Source organism: Microcaecilia unicolor, chromosome 5 (assembly GCF_901765095.1).
Source record: "Microcaecilia unicolor chromosome 5, aMicUni1.1, whole genome shotgun sequence".
NCBI classification, from domain to species: domain Eukaryota; kingdom Metazoa; phylum Chordata; class Amphibia; order Gymnophiona; family Siphonopidae; genus Microcaecilia; species Microcaecilia unicolor.
Window position 1 is genome coordinate 359,864,666 of NC_044035.1, and position 20,597 is coordinate 359,885,262.

A 20,597-nucleotide genomic window follows, 5' to 3' on the forward strand; every position below is an offset into this window, starting at 1 on the left:
AAATACTGCCCCCTATCACCATATACCGGTTCACCCCACCTTTCTTTTCAACCTTCATTCTTTCACTCCCCACACATTTCACAGACTTTTCCATCATTTACCATCTCTCCCTTAAAAGTACACAGCAGCTCTCCAGGTTAGGCATTGTCTCCAACTCAGGGCTGGGTTCAGTCGGAGGAGGGGTACACTTCCTTCCCCCTCGTACCTTTTCCCAACCCTTTTGTAAGTTGGGGAACCTGGGTCCTGGCTTTGGGATGCTACCCCCTCTGCAGGTAGATCTGTACATTCGAGCTCTAAGAGGACTTTCCAGACTCCTGTTATGGTATGAATCTTCCGCGTTGGGTTCCTACTGACAATTGTAATCCAAATGGGTAACCCATCAGTATCTCAAGCCCACCTTTTGTAGATAGGCCGTTACCTCCCTGAAATCTTTTTGCCTGTAGAGTCATCTGGGCCAGGTCCTGGAAGACCTTGATCTTGCAATTTTTCCAATTGATATTGCCCATGGTCCTGGCCTTTTTCCAGACTGTCTCCTTTACGGTGAAATCATGAAAACAGGTCATAATGTCCCTGGGCACTGCCCCTCTCTGAGGGCCCAGGCTTCTATGAGCTCTGTCCAGAACAATATGGCCAGTTCCTTGCTCTCCATGGGATTTTTCTCCTGAATTCTGGATAAACTCGCAGAGTTCCTGTACTACTTTGGCACTATCTTTGTACTGATCTTCCTCTGGGACACCTTTAAATTGCAAGTTGCATCTCCTTGATCTATTTTCTAGGTCTTCGACCTTTAACTCCATATCCATTCATAGCTGTTTCTCCCTTTTTCTATGCCTTGTATATCCCTCCATAATGGCTTCCACCTTCTCCTCTGTTTCAGCCACTCTGTTTCCTATTTCTCTCACCTCTCCATGAAGTTCCGCAACCACTGTCTTTAAACCAGCGGGCGACATCCTTCCTGGTGAGTTCGGCATTGCTTTCAGAGTGCTCCTCGGGGTCTGGATCTGTATCCGAGTTTTCGGCCGCCATTTTAGCGCTGCGTGTCACCGCCCTCCGCTCCGCACTCGGTCCTATTATCTGCTTGTTGGCCTTATATTGAAAAGTTTCAAGCTTTTTCCGTGCCGCCATGCTTTCAGGATTCTTTAATGATTAAGTTGGGGAAGAATTGAGCATTTACCCTGGTGTAACCAATTTTTATTCATAGGCACCGGCGGAGCTCCGCGATCAAGCAGCCATCTCGCAGCTGTGACGTCACTTCCTCTCCTAGGTTTTGTTCTTAATAGTAAAGTTACTAAGATTCACAGGATGGTTAGGGTTAGTTATAATTAGAAACTTAGTTTTATATGTATTAAATTTTAGTTTGAAATTAGAAGCCCATGATTCCATAAGTTTTATATTTAGACTAAGCAAGTGAGTTAGGTCAAGTAATTCCTCAGAGAATGGGATATAAATGGTGACATCATCGGCATATATGTCAGTGGTGTAGCTTCGTGGGGACATGGGCTGCCCCCAAATTTCCTCCGGACCCTTGGTTTTGCTGGTGGGGGTCCCCAATCCCCGCCAGCTGAAGCCTTGTCCAGCGCTGGTCTCCGGCACCACCGAGTTGCCTGCCCTGCTCTCTTCCCCTTCATGTCCTGCACGCTCCTTTTAGTGAAATTGAGCATGCTCAGTTTCACTTAAAGGAGTGTACAAGACGTGAGGAGGAAGAGAGTGCAGGGCAGACAATGCGGTGGTGCCGCAGACCAGCGCTAGAGAAGGCTTCAGCTGTCGGGAGTTAGGAACCTCCGCCAGCCAAGGTACTTTGCTACAGCAGTGGGTAGGGCAGACTAAAATGTGCCCCCCAACTTGGGCTCTGGTCCCTTCCCACCACGAGGTCTGGCTACACCTCTGATATATGATGTCAAAAGACCATGTTTTTCTAAAAGATGACCAAGAGGTCATCATAATATTAAACAAGATGGGAGAAAGAGGGGAACCCTGAAGGACCCCACAGCCAGGAGACCAAGTGGAAGAAAGTACACCTGATTGTTTGACTTGATACGACCTAGATCTTAAGAAGCCAGAAAAAGTCACTTAACCCTCCATTGCTTGCTGCATTGAGCCTGCCATGAGTGGGAAAGTGCGGGGTACAAATGTAACATAAATAAAAAATAAACATTTCAGGACATCTCCACAGATTCCGTAATAGTCAAGAATATTTAAAAGAATATTATGATCAACAGTATCAAAGGCACTGGATAGTGGATAGATCAAATTGAAGTATCAATATTTTGTTGCCAAAATGTAATTCTCTCCTAAAGTTAACTAAGAGGGTGGTAAGCGCAGTTTCTGTACTGTAAGAGGGCCTAACACCAGACTGTGAACTATGCAAAATGGCAAGAAGCTGGAGATACTCCATAAATTGGTGCATTGAGGCTAATGGTCTATAGTTGGAAACTAAACTTAGGCTAGTTTGGGTATTTTTAGGTATATTTTTAGGGGCTAAGCCTTGTATCTTGCAGGCGACTCAGATCTTTCTCTCCGTCAAGTCTCTTCAGATCTTTGTAGGCCTGCAAGAGTTCCAGCCCCCTAACCTCTACCAGAACAAGTCATTTAGCTAAAGGGACCCATCATGGTAAAATGAACGTCCACCACCAGACCTCTACCAGAAGAAGTCATCTAGTGGCCCTTTTACTAAGCCGCGTAGGCGTCTACATGCACCCAACACGTGCCAATTCAGAACTACCGCGTGGCCCGGGTGGTCATTTCATTTTTATGCGCGTCCAGTACGTGCGCCAGAAAATATATTGTATTTCCCAGCACACGGTGCTAACCGGGCGGTAATCGGCATTGAACACGTGCTGACGATTACTGCTCGGTTAACGCACGAGACCTTTTTGCTAATTGAATGGGTGGCGGTAAGTTCTCAGGCCCAAAATGGATGCACGCCAATTTTCATTTTGCTGCATGTCCTTTTTTGGCCAAAAAGGTCTTTTTTTTTACAGGCGTGCTGAAAAATGGACCTGTGAGTGTCCAATACACGCGTCTCCAACAGCGCAAGCCATTTTTCAGCGCATCTTAGTAAAAGGACCCCATAGGTGCAGGGACCCATCGTGGTGGAATGAGCTCCCATCACCTGACCTTTACCAGAACTGCAGTTTGATTTTAATTGTGTTTCTGTGGCATGGGGTTTCTGTGTACATTAAATAAATAAATTGAATCAACTGAAAATGGAATCTCTGACCATCCTGTTCATTTGGTTGGTAGGTGTGCGACTCAGACACTGTCCTGGACCCTGCCTGCACTGTAGAAATGCTGAGAATCCTGGAGGAGGATCCACATGTTGGTGGTGTTGGGGGAGATGTCCAGGTAACCAACCAATAGCCTGAAACATTGCAAATTGCACCGCAGCACCGGTTGGGCAGGGTTAAAAGTTATAGCCTGGAGCTAAGAGTGATAGCCTGGTGCTAGGAGTGGTGGGCTCAGAGCCCAATGCTGAGAGTGGAAGAGTCTGCTTCTGGGTGTGGAGGGGGTCAGAGTCTGCTTTTGGGTGTGGAGGCCATTTCAGCCCAAAGCTGGGAATGGAGGGGGTTACAACCTGGCACTGGGAATAGAGGAGTAAACCCTGGTGCTGGGAGTGGTGGGCGCAGAGCCCAGTGCTGGGCGTGGATGGGGTCAGATCATGGCACTAGAAGTGGTGGGGTCAAAGACCAGTGCCAAGAGTGGAGGGGGTCAGTGGTGGGATGAAGGGAGTCATTGCTCAGTACTGGCAGTGGAGGGGGGTCATTGCTGGGATGAAGGGAGTCATTGCTCAGTGCTGGAAGTGGAGGGGGTCACTGCTCAGTGGAGGGGGGGGGAGGGGGTCAGTGGACATGGAGGGGGTCAGTGCTGGGATGAAAGGTCATTGTTCAGTGCTGGCAGTGGAGGGGGGGTCAGTGCTGGGATGGAGTCATTGCTCAGTGCTTGAAGTGGAGGGGGTCAGTGCTGGGATGAAGGGAGTCATTGCTCAGTGCTGGCAGTGGAAGGGGTCGGAGCCTGGCATTATGTGTGGAGGCCATTGCAGCCCAATCCTGGGAGTGACTGACATTAGAGCCTGGTATTAAAAGCAAGACTTACATCCTGGCATTGGGAGCAGCTGGAGTTTGAGGATATTAGAAATGGCTGAGTTTACAGCCTGGCACAGGAAGTAACTGAAATTAGAGCCTGGTATTGTAGGTAGCTGGCATTACAGCCTGGTACTGGGAGCGACTGGTTTACAACCCAGTACAAGGACTTACTGAGGTTGTACCAGGTACTGAGAATGGCTGTAGTTGGGGGTTAACTGAGGATATAGCCCGATACATGGAGTGACTCTGGTTAGCACCTGGGTTACTCTCCGTTATATGCACCTGTATTGCACTGCACTCATCCGTAGCACCACAGGAAATTATCAAATTACAGCCAGGGTCTGGGAGGGGCTCAGAATACAGTCTGTAGAGCTGGGGGTAGCAGAAGTTACGTCATGGCTACAGCCTGGCAGGGGAAGCGGTGGAAACGATAGTCTAGTGAAGTTAGTCGGGTGTGAGCTGCGTAATGCAATCTCCATGCCCTTCTGGTGGTAACAGCTGATGCTGTTATCAGTACTGCTACAGAAGGAGTAATGCCATCACCCCTACCCCTCTCGCCTTCCTCTCTCATCTTTCCCTTTGCTTCTCTTCACAGATTCTGAACAAGTATGACTCTTGGATCTCCTTCCTGAGCAGCGTACGGTATTGGATGGCCTTCAACGTAGAGCGGGCCTGCCAGTCCTACTTTGGCTGTGTTCAGTGCATCAGTGGGCCACTGGGCATGTATCGCAACTGTCTCCTGCAGTGGTTTCTAGAGGACTGGTACCATCAGACTTTCCTGGGAAAGAAGTGCAGCTTTGGGGATGATCGCCATTTGACCAATCGAGTCTTGAGTCTTGGCTACAGGACTAAATACACAGCTCGCTCCAAGTGCCTGACAGAGACTCCTACCAAATATCTACGATGGCTCAACCAGCAGACACGGTGGAGTAAGTCCTACTTCAGGGAGTGGCTTTACAATGCCCTCTGGTTCCATAAACACCACCTCTGGATGACTTATGAATCTGTGATTACTGGTTTCTTTCCCTTTTTCCTCATGGCTACCGTCATCCAGCTGTTCTACCGCGGCCGAATCTGGAACATCTTGCTCTTTCTGCTGACAGTGCAGCTGGTGGGGATCATCAAAGCCATCTATGCCTGCTTTCTACGAGGGAATGCCGAGATGATCTTCATGTCTCTCTACTCTCTCCTCTACATGTCCAGCCTCCTTCCAGCCAAAATCTTTGCTTTGACCACCATCAACAAATCTGGCTGGGGCACATCTGGACGCAAAAAAATTGTAGTGAATTTCATGGGTCTGATCCCTGTGTCCATCTGGTTCTCCATCCTGCTGGGAGGTCTCTCTTACACAACATACTACCAGAGCAGAGACCCACTTAGTGACACAGAGGTTGCTTTCTTGGTCTCAGGCACAATTCTGTATGGCTGTTACTGGATGGCACTGCTCACCTTATACCTGGCAATTATTGCTCGGCGCTGCGGCAAGCAGCAAGAGCAGTACAGCCTGGCCTTCGCTGAGGTCTGAGAGACAGAGAGCCCAGCCACCTCCTTCCTGTGCAAGGCTTGGGGGATGACTCTTTGCATTCCGAATCATGAGCTTGGACACTCTCTATGCACAATCTGAAAAGTAGCCTAGAAAAAGGCTAGACATCTCCTCTCTATGCAAGGGTTAGGGTCACCTAATAATGGATATGGCATTCTTGACCTGACCTTTGATACCTCCTCCTTGTTCAAATATGGGGGCTCATTTTCAAAGCACATAGACTTGCAGTAACCTATATTCTATGCTTTGAAAATGAGCCTCATGGTGTGACCCAAACCTGGACATCTCACTATGCAAGGTCTGGTGTGGGTCACTCAATAGCATGCATGACCTGAGCCTTGACACCATCTCCCTAAGCAAGGACTAGGGAGTTGTCCAGAAATGGTATGGCATCTTGTGAACATGACTCTGGGCTTGGGATTCTGCAAATACTGTTCTCTGCTCCATGTTCCTGTTTTTGTACTATTCCACAAAGGTAAAACTCAGGGGATCTAAACCTCAGTGCAGCTTCAGACACTGTGATATGACTCTGTGGACAGCATGTCCTCCTGCCGCTTCCAGTAACCACCAGTAGAAATCAAAAGGGCTCAGGAAGCCCCAAAAAGTGTAACATCTGGGCACCACTGGAGACGACAGACTATCCCACAGCGTACAAACATCAAGGTTCTCTACCTCTCTTGTGGGACCCACCATCCCTTGGTCTTACTATGCACATGTAGCAATAATACCCAGTTTATAGCTTGCTGCAGTTCCCAGAGAGAAACGGCCAAACAAGGCACTGAGACACCAGCAACTTCTCCAAACCAGCAGGAACCTCAGCCCTTATCAGATCCTTTTAATGACTCTTTTGAACAATCATGTTTACAACTCCCTTCATCTCATGACCAAAATAAAAGAAGGGCTTGTTCTGGCATGTCTTGTCTGTTAGGGCTGGGGCATGACCCCTCCGTGTTGTGTTGAGTGCAAGGCTAGCAGCATGACTCCTGCTCTTTGTGTCAGTGGTGGGATCATCACCCCTCCCCCACCAAAACAAAATTGGGGATGAGTGAGCTTTTCTATGTGTGAGTGGTAAGCTAATTTTTTTTTGCATAACAGTAGGAGAAGCATGACCCCTTTCTACTGTTGAGTGTCCCACTCTGTGCATTAATAGTAAAGGTCTGATCCATCCCCAGAAACGAGTGGCCTATTCTGTGTGGCAAAAAAGCATGGCCCCTTGCCATAGAATCCCACACTCTTGGATAAGAAATTACCTTGAGATGTACAAGATAAACCTTGTATCGCTCGAATACATCACGCTCACCATGAAAATGTGGTAAATTTACATCTAAATTATGATTGGTAATCTGTCATATCTAACTTCAAGATCCAGCAAGGAACATTCCAGGGAAATTCCATGTCACCTCTCCTATTTTGTCTGACAATACATCCATTAAGTGCTCTTATAAGCTCTATGGGTTAAGTTTCAACCCTAAAATTATTAAGGAACAACAGGTAACATTACACCTACTGTTTGTAGAAGATTTAAAGCTTTACAGCAGAACAATTTAGAGTGGTGAAAGTTTTTCAGATAAATCAAGGGTGAGTTTTGGCATAGGCAAATGTGTTAAGGAAATTTTCCTTCAGGGAAAGTGAAGTAAAGCTGAAAACATCTGACTGATCATTATGATATAAAGGAACTTGAACAGAAAGATGTATATTAAATATCTAGGTGTGGAGGGAGAAGCAACAGTCCACCACAGAAAAGTTCAGCAAATATAATTATAGGACACTGAAGCTAATATTGAAAACTGCCTTAAAACATGGAATAACATATAAGCCATCAATAAGCTTGCAATCCCCATGCTTTTATACAGCTTTGGAATAGTAAAGTGACCTCAGAAAAACCTCAAAAAAACTGGATGTACCAACAGGAAAACTTCTCCATGCCTATGAGATAACCTGTAAGAATCAGTGTAAGCTGAAACTGTATGTTCCAAGAGCTAAAAGGACCTTATAGAAATAGAATACAAAAAAAACCACAGACATTGGCCTCCAGGCATATGAAGTAGCATCAACAGATCCACAAGCACAATGATTATATATGTTTAATTGTAACATGTCTTGGCCCAGGTGGGCTATAAATAAACAATAAGGGACACTGAAGTACAAAAACAAACAACCGCAATTGTTCTCCATCCTTAAACCAGGATAAGAATTTTAAAAAACAAAAAACTGGAGAAATGAGGGAGAATCCTCCAGCACCTATGGGAAAGGAAGCAACAGAATTTGCAAAACAAGAGGAACCCCCCCCCCCCCCCCAACTCTTTCAATGATAAACAAATGATAAATATATAAATATAGTGGGAAATACAGAGTGATACTCCAGGAATCATACACTGATCAAAACCAGTCACATGGATGGTTAAAGAGAGGTGAACTTAAAACTGAGAGATCGATTAGTTGCAACCTAGGACAGTGGATTACAGATGAAACGCTTCCCAGATATCATAGAAAAAAAAATTGGTAAAACAGACAAGGAAAAGCTGGAAACTGTTACTCATCTCATGGCTGGCTGTGAACTTTTGATGAAAGGTAAACCAATAAGGTGGTACGTCTCATCCGCTGGAAACTGTGTAAACACCACACCAAAAATGCACTGGGATCATGACAGTTGCATAACTGTGATCACGTGGGACATTCCCATTCCAAGTAAAGCCTTTGATGAAAGAAAACTGGACATAGTGGTAAAGGAAAAAAACACGAGAACAGCATTGGAAATAGAAGTACCAGGTGCCAAGTGATTATTCTGTACATCATCAGGTACCAGGAAAATGTGGCAGAAAACCCCCCCAGAAATATTTCCAAACATGCAGGATACCACAAGCCTAATGAAAAAGAATTTCCAAACACATCTTGAAAGTTACCAATACATATTACATCCTAAAAACTGCACAAGGAAGCTCTCTCGTTCACGGTGCAAATACTGTAGCAAGCATTAGCAGTAAAATTGAGACTGAGATCAAAGGCCACATGCCCTGGCTTAGATGTGAGGTTCATTACTCCCATGGTATGTGTAAATCTGAACCCGGACGTGTTTTGTGGGACTGCCGGAGCCTGCTACACTGGATATCTGAATACCTCTGAAGCAGCGATTAAAAATGCAAAACAAAGGCCTCCGTCAGCATAGGGGAAAAAAGGCCATTGTTCAAGAGTGAACTTTATGGAAGATAAGTTTCTTGTTTTTTTTCTAAAAATGATTTTGAGTGTTCATTTTTGATAATTTTGTGTGTGTATTTGGGAGTTTTCCCGATGATTGAAAGGGACTCCGGTGTTTTTTATGCCATAATTCTAAGGTCCTGTTGTCCTTTGAGAAGAATCAGTGTTATTTCAGCTAACGGTTTTGTTTGTTCTGTATATGTAAATCTAACCCACTTGGAGCTATTTCCTGCATTGTCATTGTGCCATGGGTGTTGCTGCAGAGATCCTGATCTCTTTCACCTCATAGTCCATTTTTCTTGGTTCTGTTCTGCATGTCCAATCCCATTGCTCTTGATGCCTGATAGACTGTGTCTCCTTCAGAACCCAGTGGAATATTGCCTAATGTCAGATGTTAGTACTTCTAAAGCTCAGCACAAACACAGTAACCCATCTGCCCAGTATGACCTCACCGACCCTTCCCCGATTACCTTCTCCATACCCTCCTGTGTGTATCCTAAGCGTGTCTAAAGTCTTCCTGGTTTTGCTTACTACCATGTCTGTTTATAACTATGTTGTGAAATGGCCGGCAAGCTGGTTTTTATTGAGGGAAGCTGGTAGATAGCAGGATAATTAATCCGACAACAGAATTGCTAGCAATTTGCCAGTCCATTGTAAGAGCAATCTGCCCTTCTGCTCATCCCTGGTCTATCTCCCAACCTGGCAGGGGGAGCAGCTGGGGCTACAGCCTGGTGCTGGGGGTGGCTGCGGTTAAAACCTGCTGCCAAGCTGTTGGATTCTCCTGAGCTCTGCTACTACAGAAAAACAACTGCACAGTCAGCATATGAAGAAAGTGCCTGCAACATAGATTTCCTTTCCAGAGGAGAAATTGCAGTGAATCTTAGACAACCCCCCCCCCCCCCCCCCCCCACCACCACCACCAACTACAAAAAGACAAGGGAGCTTCCAGTCAGCATTTCTGTTTAGATAGGCAGCCCTTAACTAAGAACACAAAGCCCGCTGGCCATTTCCAAAGAGGTCCATCAGTTCAGTGGGAGAAGAAGCCTGGGTGGAGAGCATGGAAACCTGCAAACCGCATCTTCCTTCACTTCTTACATTTCTCACTAGCTGGGTATTAGTCAGTCTGCACTTCCTGTGCTCTGCCCGGCTCTTTAAGATCATTTTACATCAATTTTCTGATGTTACCATTTGTAAATGTCTATTTATTTTTGTTTACATTTTCACATTTAGAAAACAAATGTTAATTGTTTTAATATCTGCATATATTGTTAGTAATATGAATAAAGTCAGATTGCAAATTGACTTGGACCCCGATGCTTCTTGTTGCTCTGCCACAGGGTTTCCAACAGATGAAGCCTGTCCCTATCACTGGCTGTTAGAAAGGAGATCTGGGTCTTCTTATCCCAGTTACTCTTTTCACATCAGCCCCACTCCAGAGGTCTACAGTCCCTGACCATATCTGCAGGTCTCAAAACCATATAGAGCACAAAGGGTGGGTGATGAAAGGAGGCCTTCACGGTAAACAGTCAGATATGATGGGGGTGAGGGGGGGGAAGAATCCCAGCAGCATGGAGATGAGCAATCTCTGCTCCAGCAAAAGAGAACAGGTGGAAGCCAATAAATCCTTGCAGTCTCGGCACAGGACGACTGTCAATGAGAAGGTAGGGCTATGAGCAGTTCCACGGTGAGAGATCTTTGCAGTGCGTTCCACCCAGGATTCTCTCAGACTTTCTTGGGAACATGAGTAATGATGGGCTTGGGGCGTGTCTTGAAAATGATCTTTTTCTTGATCAGGGCTGTCAGCTGGTAACACGTGGATGGGGTTCCTTCACCAGTCTCCATGGCACTCCCATCCGACTCGGTGTTGCTTTTGGTCAGCACTGCAAATGGTTTCTCCAAGCACACAATTTTTCCATACAGGATGTGATGCCCAATTATTAGTACAGGAATTCCCTGCAAAGAGAGACAGACATGAATCAGGCGGCAAGGAATGACTCGGTACTGGCACAGTGAGAGAGTGCATCACATGCCTCCTGCTGGCAAGTCTACTCATAGTGCCAGGGAAGCATTTGCCACCTTTCAGGCATCTGGCAAAATGCCAGTTTCCAGCCCACTTGATGTTGCACAGCGCCACAGTGTGGTGAAAAGGAACACTGCTGCTAGCAGCCATATCATCAGAATAAGCAGCTCAAATCCAGAGTAAGGCTTCCTCCCTACCTCCCCAGGCACATTGTTTTTTGTTTTTAAATTCATCCCCATCATCCCAGCACCACACAGCCAGTATTTCAGGAAATGTGATTTATGGAAAAGGGGCAAAGACAACTGTGCCCTAACCAGAACCAGCACAATGATATTGATACCCCATGTGATCCTCTCCCTGCTCCAACCTAATTACATGATTCTGGAGGCAGCAAAAAAAGCAGTGGACAGTGGGTAGGTAGTTTAAATTACCTTCTTCCCCTGGATGCCTTAGTGAATGCGCTCCCGGGGAGCTTGGCCCTGTGTTTTAATAGCATATCTGTTTCCTCTGCCGCGTGGGGCCAATCTCGCGGCTCATATCACAAGATTTCTGTGCTAGTAAGACCTCTTCCTACCTGCCTGCCTGGGGACTGAGCCACTGGAGGAAATTATCTGCCCCACTGCCTGCTACCTTTTTGCTGCTCTAGCAGCCCTGCCCTAACAAGGTCATCAGAGGAATGCTTATATTCTTTCTACTCGGACTTTCAGACTAAGAAGCCTGGTAGCAAAATAAATAAACAACATTGGTAGCAGCTACCAGAAAAGCTCTGGCTATATCCACTGAAGCGGAGTTCATTTTTTGGTAAACTGAATTTACAAAGCTATTGCATTATGCATTCATAGCTAATCAGCTGCTTTGCATAATTTTCCATCTCCATCCCTCATGAGTTATAACATTTCACAAAAGTTAACCACGGCAACCTTTTTCTAAAAGTAATCCAATAAACATAAAAAGTTAAGCTATTAAGTTAAATCTGCAAGATCTGCCTGCTTTAGAACCCTGGTTACCGGTGCTACTTCCAGCCTTTGCTCCAGATTAAAATGGGAATCTCAGCGGTACATTTGCAGATATCCTCAGGGTGCTACAGGGGAAGAGCGAAGGCAGAGCCACAAGTTCTATGGTTAACAGCAATATCCAGGCTGCTAAATATCTGGGGAACAGCCTCGGCATCCGCGGTGGCACGACTCCAGCAGACAAGAACCCCCCACCCCATGTCCTCCCACAACTTAAGAGAGTTAGTACAGGCCTGCGATGAAACACTCTTTTGTGCCACCCCTCCCCCCACCCCAATCCTTTGGTGGGGGGCAGGACATGGCAGCATTTAAGCTTTGGAGCTAGTGTTGGAGGAAGGCCCAGAATTGGGAGGGGGGGATTCAGGATGGGGTTAGGGAAGAGAAGATGATATGCTGGGTAACTGTGGAGGGGGGTGGAGGTTGAGGGGAAGGAAAGAGTCACCCTGGGGGGGGGGGGGGGAGGCTGAGAGGGAAAAAATAAGGATGTCTGGCTGAGGGTTTGCCAATACCAAGTCCCTTGGGCCAGCCACTATCCAAATACTGGGGCACCCAGCATTGAAAAAAAAAAAACCCACAGACTGGCTGAGCATCGACCCAACCATATCTTCCCTCCTTTCTGTCCACTCTCCTCAGCTCCTCTCATGAGATCTTCCCTTCCCTCAAAGCTCCCCAGCTCGCTTTTCCCTTTTCTGTGCTCTTTCAAGCAGCTTCTAGTACCTTCCCTTCAGGGTCCCCCTGCCTCTCTGCTTCCTCTCGTTCTCCCTCATCAGCTCATCCCACCTACATAACATAAAACAACTCAATCTTATATTTTGCAAATACCTCACAGAAGTTCACTGCGGATTACAATTAAGGAAATTGGGCAATTGACCAAGAAGTACAATGACAAACTTAAAATATGACATGTAAACTATTTGTTAATACACATTACCATTAAGTACAGTGATGTGGTAGCCATGTTAATCCACTTTTAAAGGGAACAAACAGAAATAAAACAAAACAGAGAAAAGAAAATAAGATGATAACATTTGCTTATTTCTGATCTGAAGAAGGGGGGTTACCTTCGAAAGCTAATCAAAAAATGTATTAAGTTGGTATCATCTTGTTTTCTTTTATTTCTATGTATTACATTACCATTAAGAAATTGAATACTTAACCTAAAAACCACCCTGTCACCAGCCTCAACACTCTCCCCTCTCCCCCAACCCTTGTAGCTCATTCCATTAAATGCGTATAGAAACTGAAGCCACTTCATCACATCCCCGTCATGACTCTATGAATTCTCGTTTTGTAAACCACGTATGTATTTCAGTCAGCCTTTTCCCATGGTCACTTTTCTTCCTGTGGTTGTTTCTTTACAGCTGTTAGGGGCTTGTAACAGCTCTGTCAAAGCAGTTACTTTACTACCTTAGCAGCCCAATAGCCAAGTGGCTGACAATGATAAAGTAGCTGACTGGGGGAGGGGAGGGGCAGTAGAATTTGGGTTTCTGTCAGGTACTTGTGACCTGGATTGGCCACTGTTGGAAGCAGGATACTGTGGACTATTGTTTTGATCTACTATGGCTGTTCTTAAGTTCTTAAATCAGTAACAGGAAGTGTGGAGGAGGGAATAGACAGGTGTGGTGAGGAGAGAACTTGTGAGGGTCAGTGTGTCATGATTCTGCAGCAGCTGCTCAAACAAGTCACAGTTTTCATGGAAGAAGAATCGCAGCAAATTGGGGGCCTCATCTCTGTGTCCTGGAAGAGACTAATGCTGGACCCCCTCGACATGGGCCACCTACACGCATCACTAATCCATATATTATTCAGCCACTGAGAAAGCCCTATATAAGCACCTCACCTCTTTAGTGTAGAGCAGATCTCCTATGAGGTTCCCAGCAAGTCCGTCATCATGGCGAGCTTCAATCTGTCCCTGCAGTTCCATCAGCAGCCACTCCCCAGGGGTACCCTGCACAGTGCTGCAAGAAGAATTGAGGAATCATTTCCTAGAAATCCTGAGACCCCAGCCAGTGGGGTTTCTACACATAGACAGGTGCACTACATTTCCAGGATCTATTCAGGACAGCACAAGGCACTGCAGAGTATTAATGTAGCCGAGAATTAGGAAACCACCTAGGTCTGATTTATATATGTCCTGCAGATACTCAGAGGTAGTGCAGATTCCTCCTGCTTCACTTGTCCATATAATCCACAACCTTTCAGACTCTGTTATGCAGGGTTTGCCACCTGATTTTCTCTTTCCCAGTCACTGCTAGTAGGCATCAATTGTTGTTCCCTTCAGAACTGAACTCAAGTGCACTTTTATGCAGTCAGTATTTGTTGATCTTGAGTAATAAATGGAATACGCTCCCTCTCACCATAATAAAAACTACTTCTCTGTCTTCTTGGCTAAGATTAAATGTACTGTGTGGGTCATAGCTAAGAACAGCCTTTTCTTGGCCTTAGTTATTGAAATTGGATATTCACACAGGACTTCAGAGGGTCACGGATTTGATACATCGCCTTTCTGCGGTATAGCCAAAGCGGTTTACATTTATCATACGCCAGAGCACTTTATCTTAAGCGAACAAAGCACGGTACTTCTAAGTATCTGTTCTATTCTCCTCCATCCCAAGGAATGGCCCTAGTTCTGTAATACAGCATGCTAGTTCCCATGACATCCAAAGTCCTACCCTGGTCCTAGAACTCCCACACATCGTTAAAAGAAACTATAAAGAAAATGTTTCACTCAATGTGGAAACTTAAACGTATAAAACCTTTCTTCCTGAGAGAAGTTTTCCGTAACCTAATACAATCAATGGTAATGAGCCACGCAGATTACTGCAACGGAATATATGCGGGATGCAAAGAACAACTCGTAAAGAAACTCCAGGCAGCCCAAAACACGGCAGCCAGGTTGATCTTCGGTAAATCACGTTTCGAACCTGTCAAACCCCTCTGAGAAAAACTACATTGGCTCCCTATCAAAGAATGTATCACCTTCAAAATCTGTACCTTGGTCCACAAGATTATCTATGGTGAAACTCCAGGATACATGGTCGACCTGATTGACATTCCGGACAGAAACAGAACTAGAGCATCACGCACCTACCTAAATCTCCATTACCCGAGCTGCAAAGGTCTCAATACAAACTAACCTATGCTCAAACTTCTCCTGTATATACACACAATTATGGAATATACTCCCAAAGACTGTGAAATCAATTTATGACCATCTTGACTTCAGGAGATCATTAAAGACCTACCTATTCAGAAAAGCTTTCCCCACCAATCAAACCTAGATGCTTCCAATCTGCAACACAGCAAACCTCAAGCTGTACTGGACAATACATATTATTTCCTATCCTTTACCCCTAGGCACCCGAATATACTAGTTTTACCCGACCCTAACATCAAATTGTATTTATTTCCACACCGGTTTAGGCGATCGCCTTGACCGGTAAGATGTAAGCCACATTGAGCCTGCAAATAGGTGGGAAAACGTGGGATACAAATGCAACAAATAAAATAAAAAAGGAAAATGTAAACATGAATAAAAGGCCAGGCTTTAAGCTTTTTCCTAAATGACAATGAGTGGAGATCTATTCAAATTTGTAATGGAACAGGATTCCATAGGGTACAAACTAAAACCCCTTAAGCAAGCTAATCGGTGATTGTCAGTTTTGATGGTAGTGGGATGGGGGGGGGGGGGGGGTGGAATATTGTGGCTGAAACCAAGAGTAAGAGACCAATAACTCTGCAAGATCACTCAAAAGGCAATCCTATAAACTTGTGCCAAATACCTAGGTATATTACAGAATACTAGCACATAGGCCAAGAGGCAGCCACTAATCTGTACTAGCCATGATTCTACAAGATAGTTCCTTTAGCGTATATGAAAGGGGACATTCACAAGGGTGGTTCACTCAGATATGCTACAGAATTATTATTATTATTTATTTTTTGTAGCATTTGTATCCCACATTTTCCCACCAATTTGCAGGCTCAATGTGGCTTACATTTGCCGTAGTGACGATTGCCATTTCCGGTCAATAGGATTACAGATGGTATTACATTCAAGTGCGTACATACATGGTAGAAGAATACATTATGATATTACTTAGGTATCAGCATTATGTTGTTGCATAGGTATCGACATCAGGGTAGAAGAGTTCGTGTTTGTTCAGTAAAAACAATGAGGTAGGTCAGTCGTGTACTGAGAGATCAGATCTGTCTTGTTCGTGTTCAGTCTTATTGTGTATTAATTAGGATGGTTGTTTGTGGTATGCCTTCTTGAATAAGTCAGTTTTCAGTAGTCTTCGGAAGATGGTTAGATCTTGGGTTGTTTTTATGGCCTTCGGAAGTGCATTCCATGTTTGCGTACATAAGTTACTAGTGAATGCGTTGCCACATAAACATGAAGTTATGCCAGCTATTGCCATGGTGTAGATGGTGCCTTATTCCCATATTTTATGACCACATCACCCGTTAAGTGCCCTTATGGAATACTGTTGGGTGCCAAGATTTTTGGAGCATTTACTGAATTGCCCCTTAGTGTAATTTGGGTCCCTACTGCACTGATAACTCCAGAATCAGTGCAAATGGTCATTAATCTATTGTTATTATTAATTTGGATTTTTCTCACACCTTTTTCAGTAGTAGCTCAAAGTGAGTAACATTCAGATACCCTGGGTATTTACAATCTAATTTTGTAGCTGAGGCAATGGAGGGTTAAGTGACTTGCACAAGATCACAAGGAGCAGCAGTGGGATTTAACCAGCCACCTCTGGATATCAAGATTGGTGCTCTAACCATTAGGCTACTCCTCATATTGCAATCATAACTCCAGAATCGGTGCAATATGATCATTAATCTTTGCTCCTTTGGTTCTTGAGACTATATTCTGGAAGAACTTTAGACACCTTAAAAACTGAGATTGAAAACCTGTACAAAATGGAAGAATTACTGCCCGGCCCCAACTGCACTAGGACCAAACTACGCAAAAAATAAATTCCCAAATTGCTGTCAATCTGGGGACCACCAGAAAGAGCTTTAATACATTCATTGGGGAAAAGGTCTTCAAGGGGAAAACACTGTAGACAACAAATGAATTAAAAACAATCAAAAGGACATAAAGACTAACCTTGAAATCACAATCTGAACCATATCAAATTCTCCTCCAAGTGTCTCTTCTGCAAAGCAAACATATGTCCAGTGAGAGTGAGAATTAACACAGCAGAAAAAAACATGGACCGGGGGGGGGGGGGGGGGGGGGGCATAGATTTATGATGCAGCATTTACCAGCACATGGCACGGGAATAGCAGTAATTCTCATTCATGAGCAAAAAAAGCTGAACTTATGAGGCCATATACGATATTTTCTGGAACAGGTGAAAGAACTTAAAACCAACTGAACAATGGAGAATGATACTATCTTGAATCATTATATTCAGGACCTCTAAAAAGAGATCAAACCTGAAGATCTTATCCAAGATATCAATGCACGCAAGAGAAATCAAACCTGTTAGAAGGCGTAATCGAAGATAAGTAAAAAGCGTTAGACACCTTTAGAAGAAAACAAGTAGAGGAGTGTTCAGCCCAGAAAAGTATGTTCTCCTGACTGGTACTAAATTAAATACTTAAATACAGCAGTTACAAAGTCTAACAAGCACAAATTAAATTATTTAATCAGATTTTACAATCTAGTCATTTAATTGAGACATGGCTAGAAGAGTTAATGACACATAAATATGGGAATACCACTAAGTACTAGTTAACAAATACAAACAAAAATAACACAAATAATTACAGGGGATCTGTGCGAACCATTAGCAAACTGTTCTGTAGTGTCCTCAGTGAAATGGTTCTGCAAAAAATATTATACACATCAAACTGGTTCCTCATTCTCCCAAAGCACTAAACCAGTGAACAAATCTTTACTTTACCAGGTGCTTATATTTCGAGAGGCTCAGATCAGAATACACAGTAAAGATAATTCAACAAGATTGCATTGGGAAGGCAAGTTTCATAGCAGATTACAGAGCGGGTTAGCAGGTAGATAAGTCAGTCTAATAATACGTAGAGACGTATTGAAAACATCATGTTAGGCAACCAGATTTACGAGGAGTTTGGTTAAGACGTATTTCTTGAATAGAATGGATTTTAAGGCTTTAGGGAATTGAGTGTAGCAGTTGATGTTGAGAATTGGTGTCGGTAGGGTGAATCCTTATAGACATGGATTCGTGAGCTTCTAAGGAAAAGGGATGCAGACGCTACTGCACTGTGGAATGGAGAAAGAAAACTGTGGTGGAGTTAAATGCATGCATTTGCTGTAAGATAAAATAAACAACCTGTAGTCTAGAAGAAATAAGACTGGGATGCAGTCTCACCCCCACCTGGACCGGTAAATGCTTTTTGTAATACGGGTGATAGTGGTTTTAATTTGGTTTGCTTAAGGGTTGTGAATACAGAAATAAATGACTTTCCACGATCCTGGAGCCACCTGTAAAGGCGTCAAATGTCAAACCTTTGCTGTATGTAGAAATCTGCTCATTTTATACCTTATCCCTAGTGCCGCAAAAGTCAAAATATGTTCAACACAAATTCATCTTTTACCTAAAAGCAACTTGACAGTACAGCACATGACAGATGAGACGTGCTCTCTTTACTCGGGGGGGGGGGGGGGGGGGGGCTGGATGAAGCAGTGAATCTGCCTCCCCCCCTCTCCTCATACGAGGATGAACCAGTGGGCCCCTGCCCTCTCCCCTCGTGTTTACCTGGTGTATCCCAGAAAGCAAAGCTCCTCAGCCCCGTCTGACCTCAGGACACTTCCAGCCAGTTGAGTTTTCAGCATATGCATGAGATAAGGTTTGCATAGGGTTACCATATTTGTGGAGACAAAAAAAAAACCCAAATGAGGACAGAAAAAATAAAAATGGTTGCTACCTTAACTAAAGAAATATTTTATCATAGCTTTTAGTTAATGAACACACATCAAACAGTGACTTACTTACAGTACAGCAGTAGACAATCTATTTTTCAATAACTTCAGGATTTGAGTTTGACTGAGTCTGAGCCCAACTGTTCTTATCAGAAGAACGTATATCCCTCAACAACTTTGACTGGCTTCTGACATACATGTGAAAGTCTTTGCATGACATATGCTTAAAATTGTGCTGCACAAACAAAATTCTTTTGACAGATTCATCCAGCAGGGGAACAGGGAGAGGATCAGAAATGCCTCTCCTTGTAATTCTGGGCAAGTCACTTAACCCTCCATTGGCCCTGGTACAAAATAAGTACCTGAATATATATGTAAACTGCTTTCAACGTAGTTGCAAAACCTCAGAAAGGCGGTATATCAAGTCCCATTTCCCTTTCCCCCCTTTCTCTCTCTTTAGTAGCCACATTGACTAATAGGCCAGAGATGGTTTCTCTCATTATGTGGGTAGGTGTGTTGGTCATCCTGTATAATAAAAAGCACCTCCAACATTCTGAAGCTGACTCCGTGGCACTCAAACCTTGAAGCATCCGTGCTCTCTGTAACTCCATCTCCTGAAATGACGTCATGCACTTCTGGGTGCATCACCAGCAGCAGTGCCCATTACACCTCCAACAGACTAAAAAAACTAGCCAAACCCGCGTGCCCAAACGTCAATCAACGAAAGAAGACAACCGGCGCCAACACTGCCGGTAACGCTGGGTTACCCCCCCTTAGCCACACATACGACAACACCCCCTCCCCCCTGGGGTTCTCTCCCTCGCCCATCCCGAGTTGCCACTGGACCCTGTCACCTGCCCTCCTCCCCAAAGCACACTCTGGCCTACCTCCCTGTCATCTCCGACTTCGGACCACCGCCCTCAACCTCCTACCCAACCGAGTCCCTCCCGAGTCGCTGTTAAACCCCCCCCCCCCCCCGTCAAGCTCTCTCTTCTCCTTCAACAGCCCTCCTTTGTTTCTTGCTGCCCAGCCTTAGCTTAAAACTCATTTTACTAACCTGACTGAAGCAGAGTACAGCCAGCTCGCCTTCAGCTTTCCCCTTCTCTCTCAGCTGTGGTCCTGCCCTCATTTCCTGTTTACGCAAGGGCGGGACACTGAGAGAGAAGGGGAAAGCTGAAGGCGAGCCGGCTGTACTCTGCTTCAGTCAGGTTAGTAAAATGAGTTTTAAGCTAAGGCTGGGTGGCAGGAAACAAAGGAGGGCTGTTGAGGGAGAAGAGGGCGGCCAGGGGGTGGTTGGAATTGGGGGCATCACTGTACATGGAGGGGGGTAGAGGAGACTTGCTGGATATGGAATCGGGGGAGAGGGCAGGGGGCAGTTGCAGTACACGAATGCAAGGGGGGGAGGGCAGGGAATGTCTTTCTTCTATGTTTGTGCAGCGCTGCGTATGCCTTGTAGTGCTATAGAAATGCTAAATAGTAGTAGTAGTAGACTTGCTGGACATGGATGGAGGGGATGGCAGGTCTCTCATATACACTCTGTAAGACACACTCTCTGTCTATCTGTCTCTCACAGTCTCTCAAACACAGACACTGATATTAGACATAATAGAAGAATGTAAATGATTCATTTGCAATGAGAATCCCTTTCAAACACATTCATTGCATTAGGCCAATACCTTGCTAGGGTCCGTTTCAGAACCGGGTCTTTTTTCCTAGTGGGCGCATAAAAGAGGTCATTTCCCTAAAACCGAAAAATGCTGGAGCTTAAGAAGCCCAAAAGGAGGAGAAGCCACAATTACAAGAAGGACGGAGCTGACTGGAAAAA

At 44.9% G+C, this 20,597-nt stretch overlaps 2 protein-coding genes across 3 annotated transcripts in view; one reads left to right on the plus strand and one right to left on the minus strand.

Annotated features, from left to right (window-relative positions):
• HAS3 (hyaluronan synthase 3) overlaps positions 1-9,687 on the plus strand; it is a 30,070-nt gene extending 20,383 nt beyond the window's left edge. Inside the window, exons 3-5 of one of the 2 annotated variants that reach the window (XR_003942265.1) lie at positions 3,244-3,345; positions 4,678-8,387; positions 8,425-9,687. Coding sequence is in view for 1 of the 2 variants with exons in the window: in XM_030204647.1 (XP_030060507.1) it covers positions 3,244-3,345; positions 4,678-5,607 (1,032 nt within the window). In the remaining variant the exon portion in view is untranslated. Of the gene's footprint in view, positions 1-3,243; positions 3,346-4,677 lie in introns of both variants that reach the window. The other variant, XM_030204647.1, reaches the window with a different exon arrangement.
• Positions 9,688-9,753: 66 nt separating this feature from the next.
• Positions 9,754-20,577, minus strand: CHTF8 (chromosome transmission fidelity factor 8). Its single transcript, XM_030204648.1, has 4 exons — positions 20,449-20,577; positions 16,976-17,024; positions 13,694-13,811; positions 9,754-10,773 (listed from the first exon to the last, which is right to left on the minus strand). Exons 2-4 carry the CDS (start codon positions 16,996-16,998, stop codon positions 10,543-10,545), a joined length of 372 nt encoding a protein of 123 aa, XP_030060508.1. The 5' UTR covers positions 16,999-17,024; positions 20,449-20,577; the 3' UTR covers positions 9,754-10,542.
• Positions 20,578-20,597: the final 20 nt, after the last annotated feature.

Excerpts from the sequence above, each read along its gene's own strand:
- CHTF8 (XM_030204648.1), bottom strand. The coding sequence starts at position 16,998 with ATGGTTCAGATTGTGATTTCAAG. Across the intron at positions 13,812-16,975 it reads GTTCAGATTGTGATTTCAAG|CACTGTGCAGGGTACCCCTG; the intron begins GTTAGTCTTTAT and ends TTCTTCTTGCAG. Across the intron at positions 10,774-13,693 it reads ATCTGCTCTACACTAAAGAG|GGAATTCCTGTACTAATAAT; the intron begins GTGAGGTGCTTA and ends CTCTCTTTGCAG.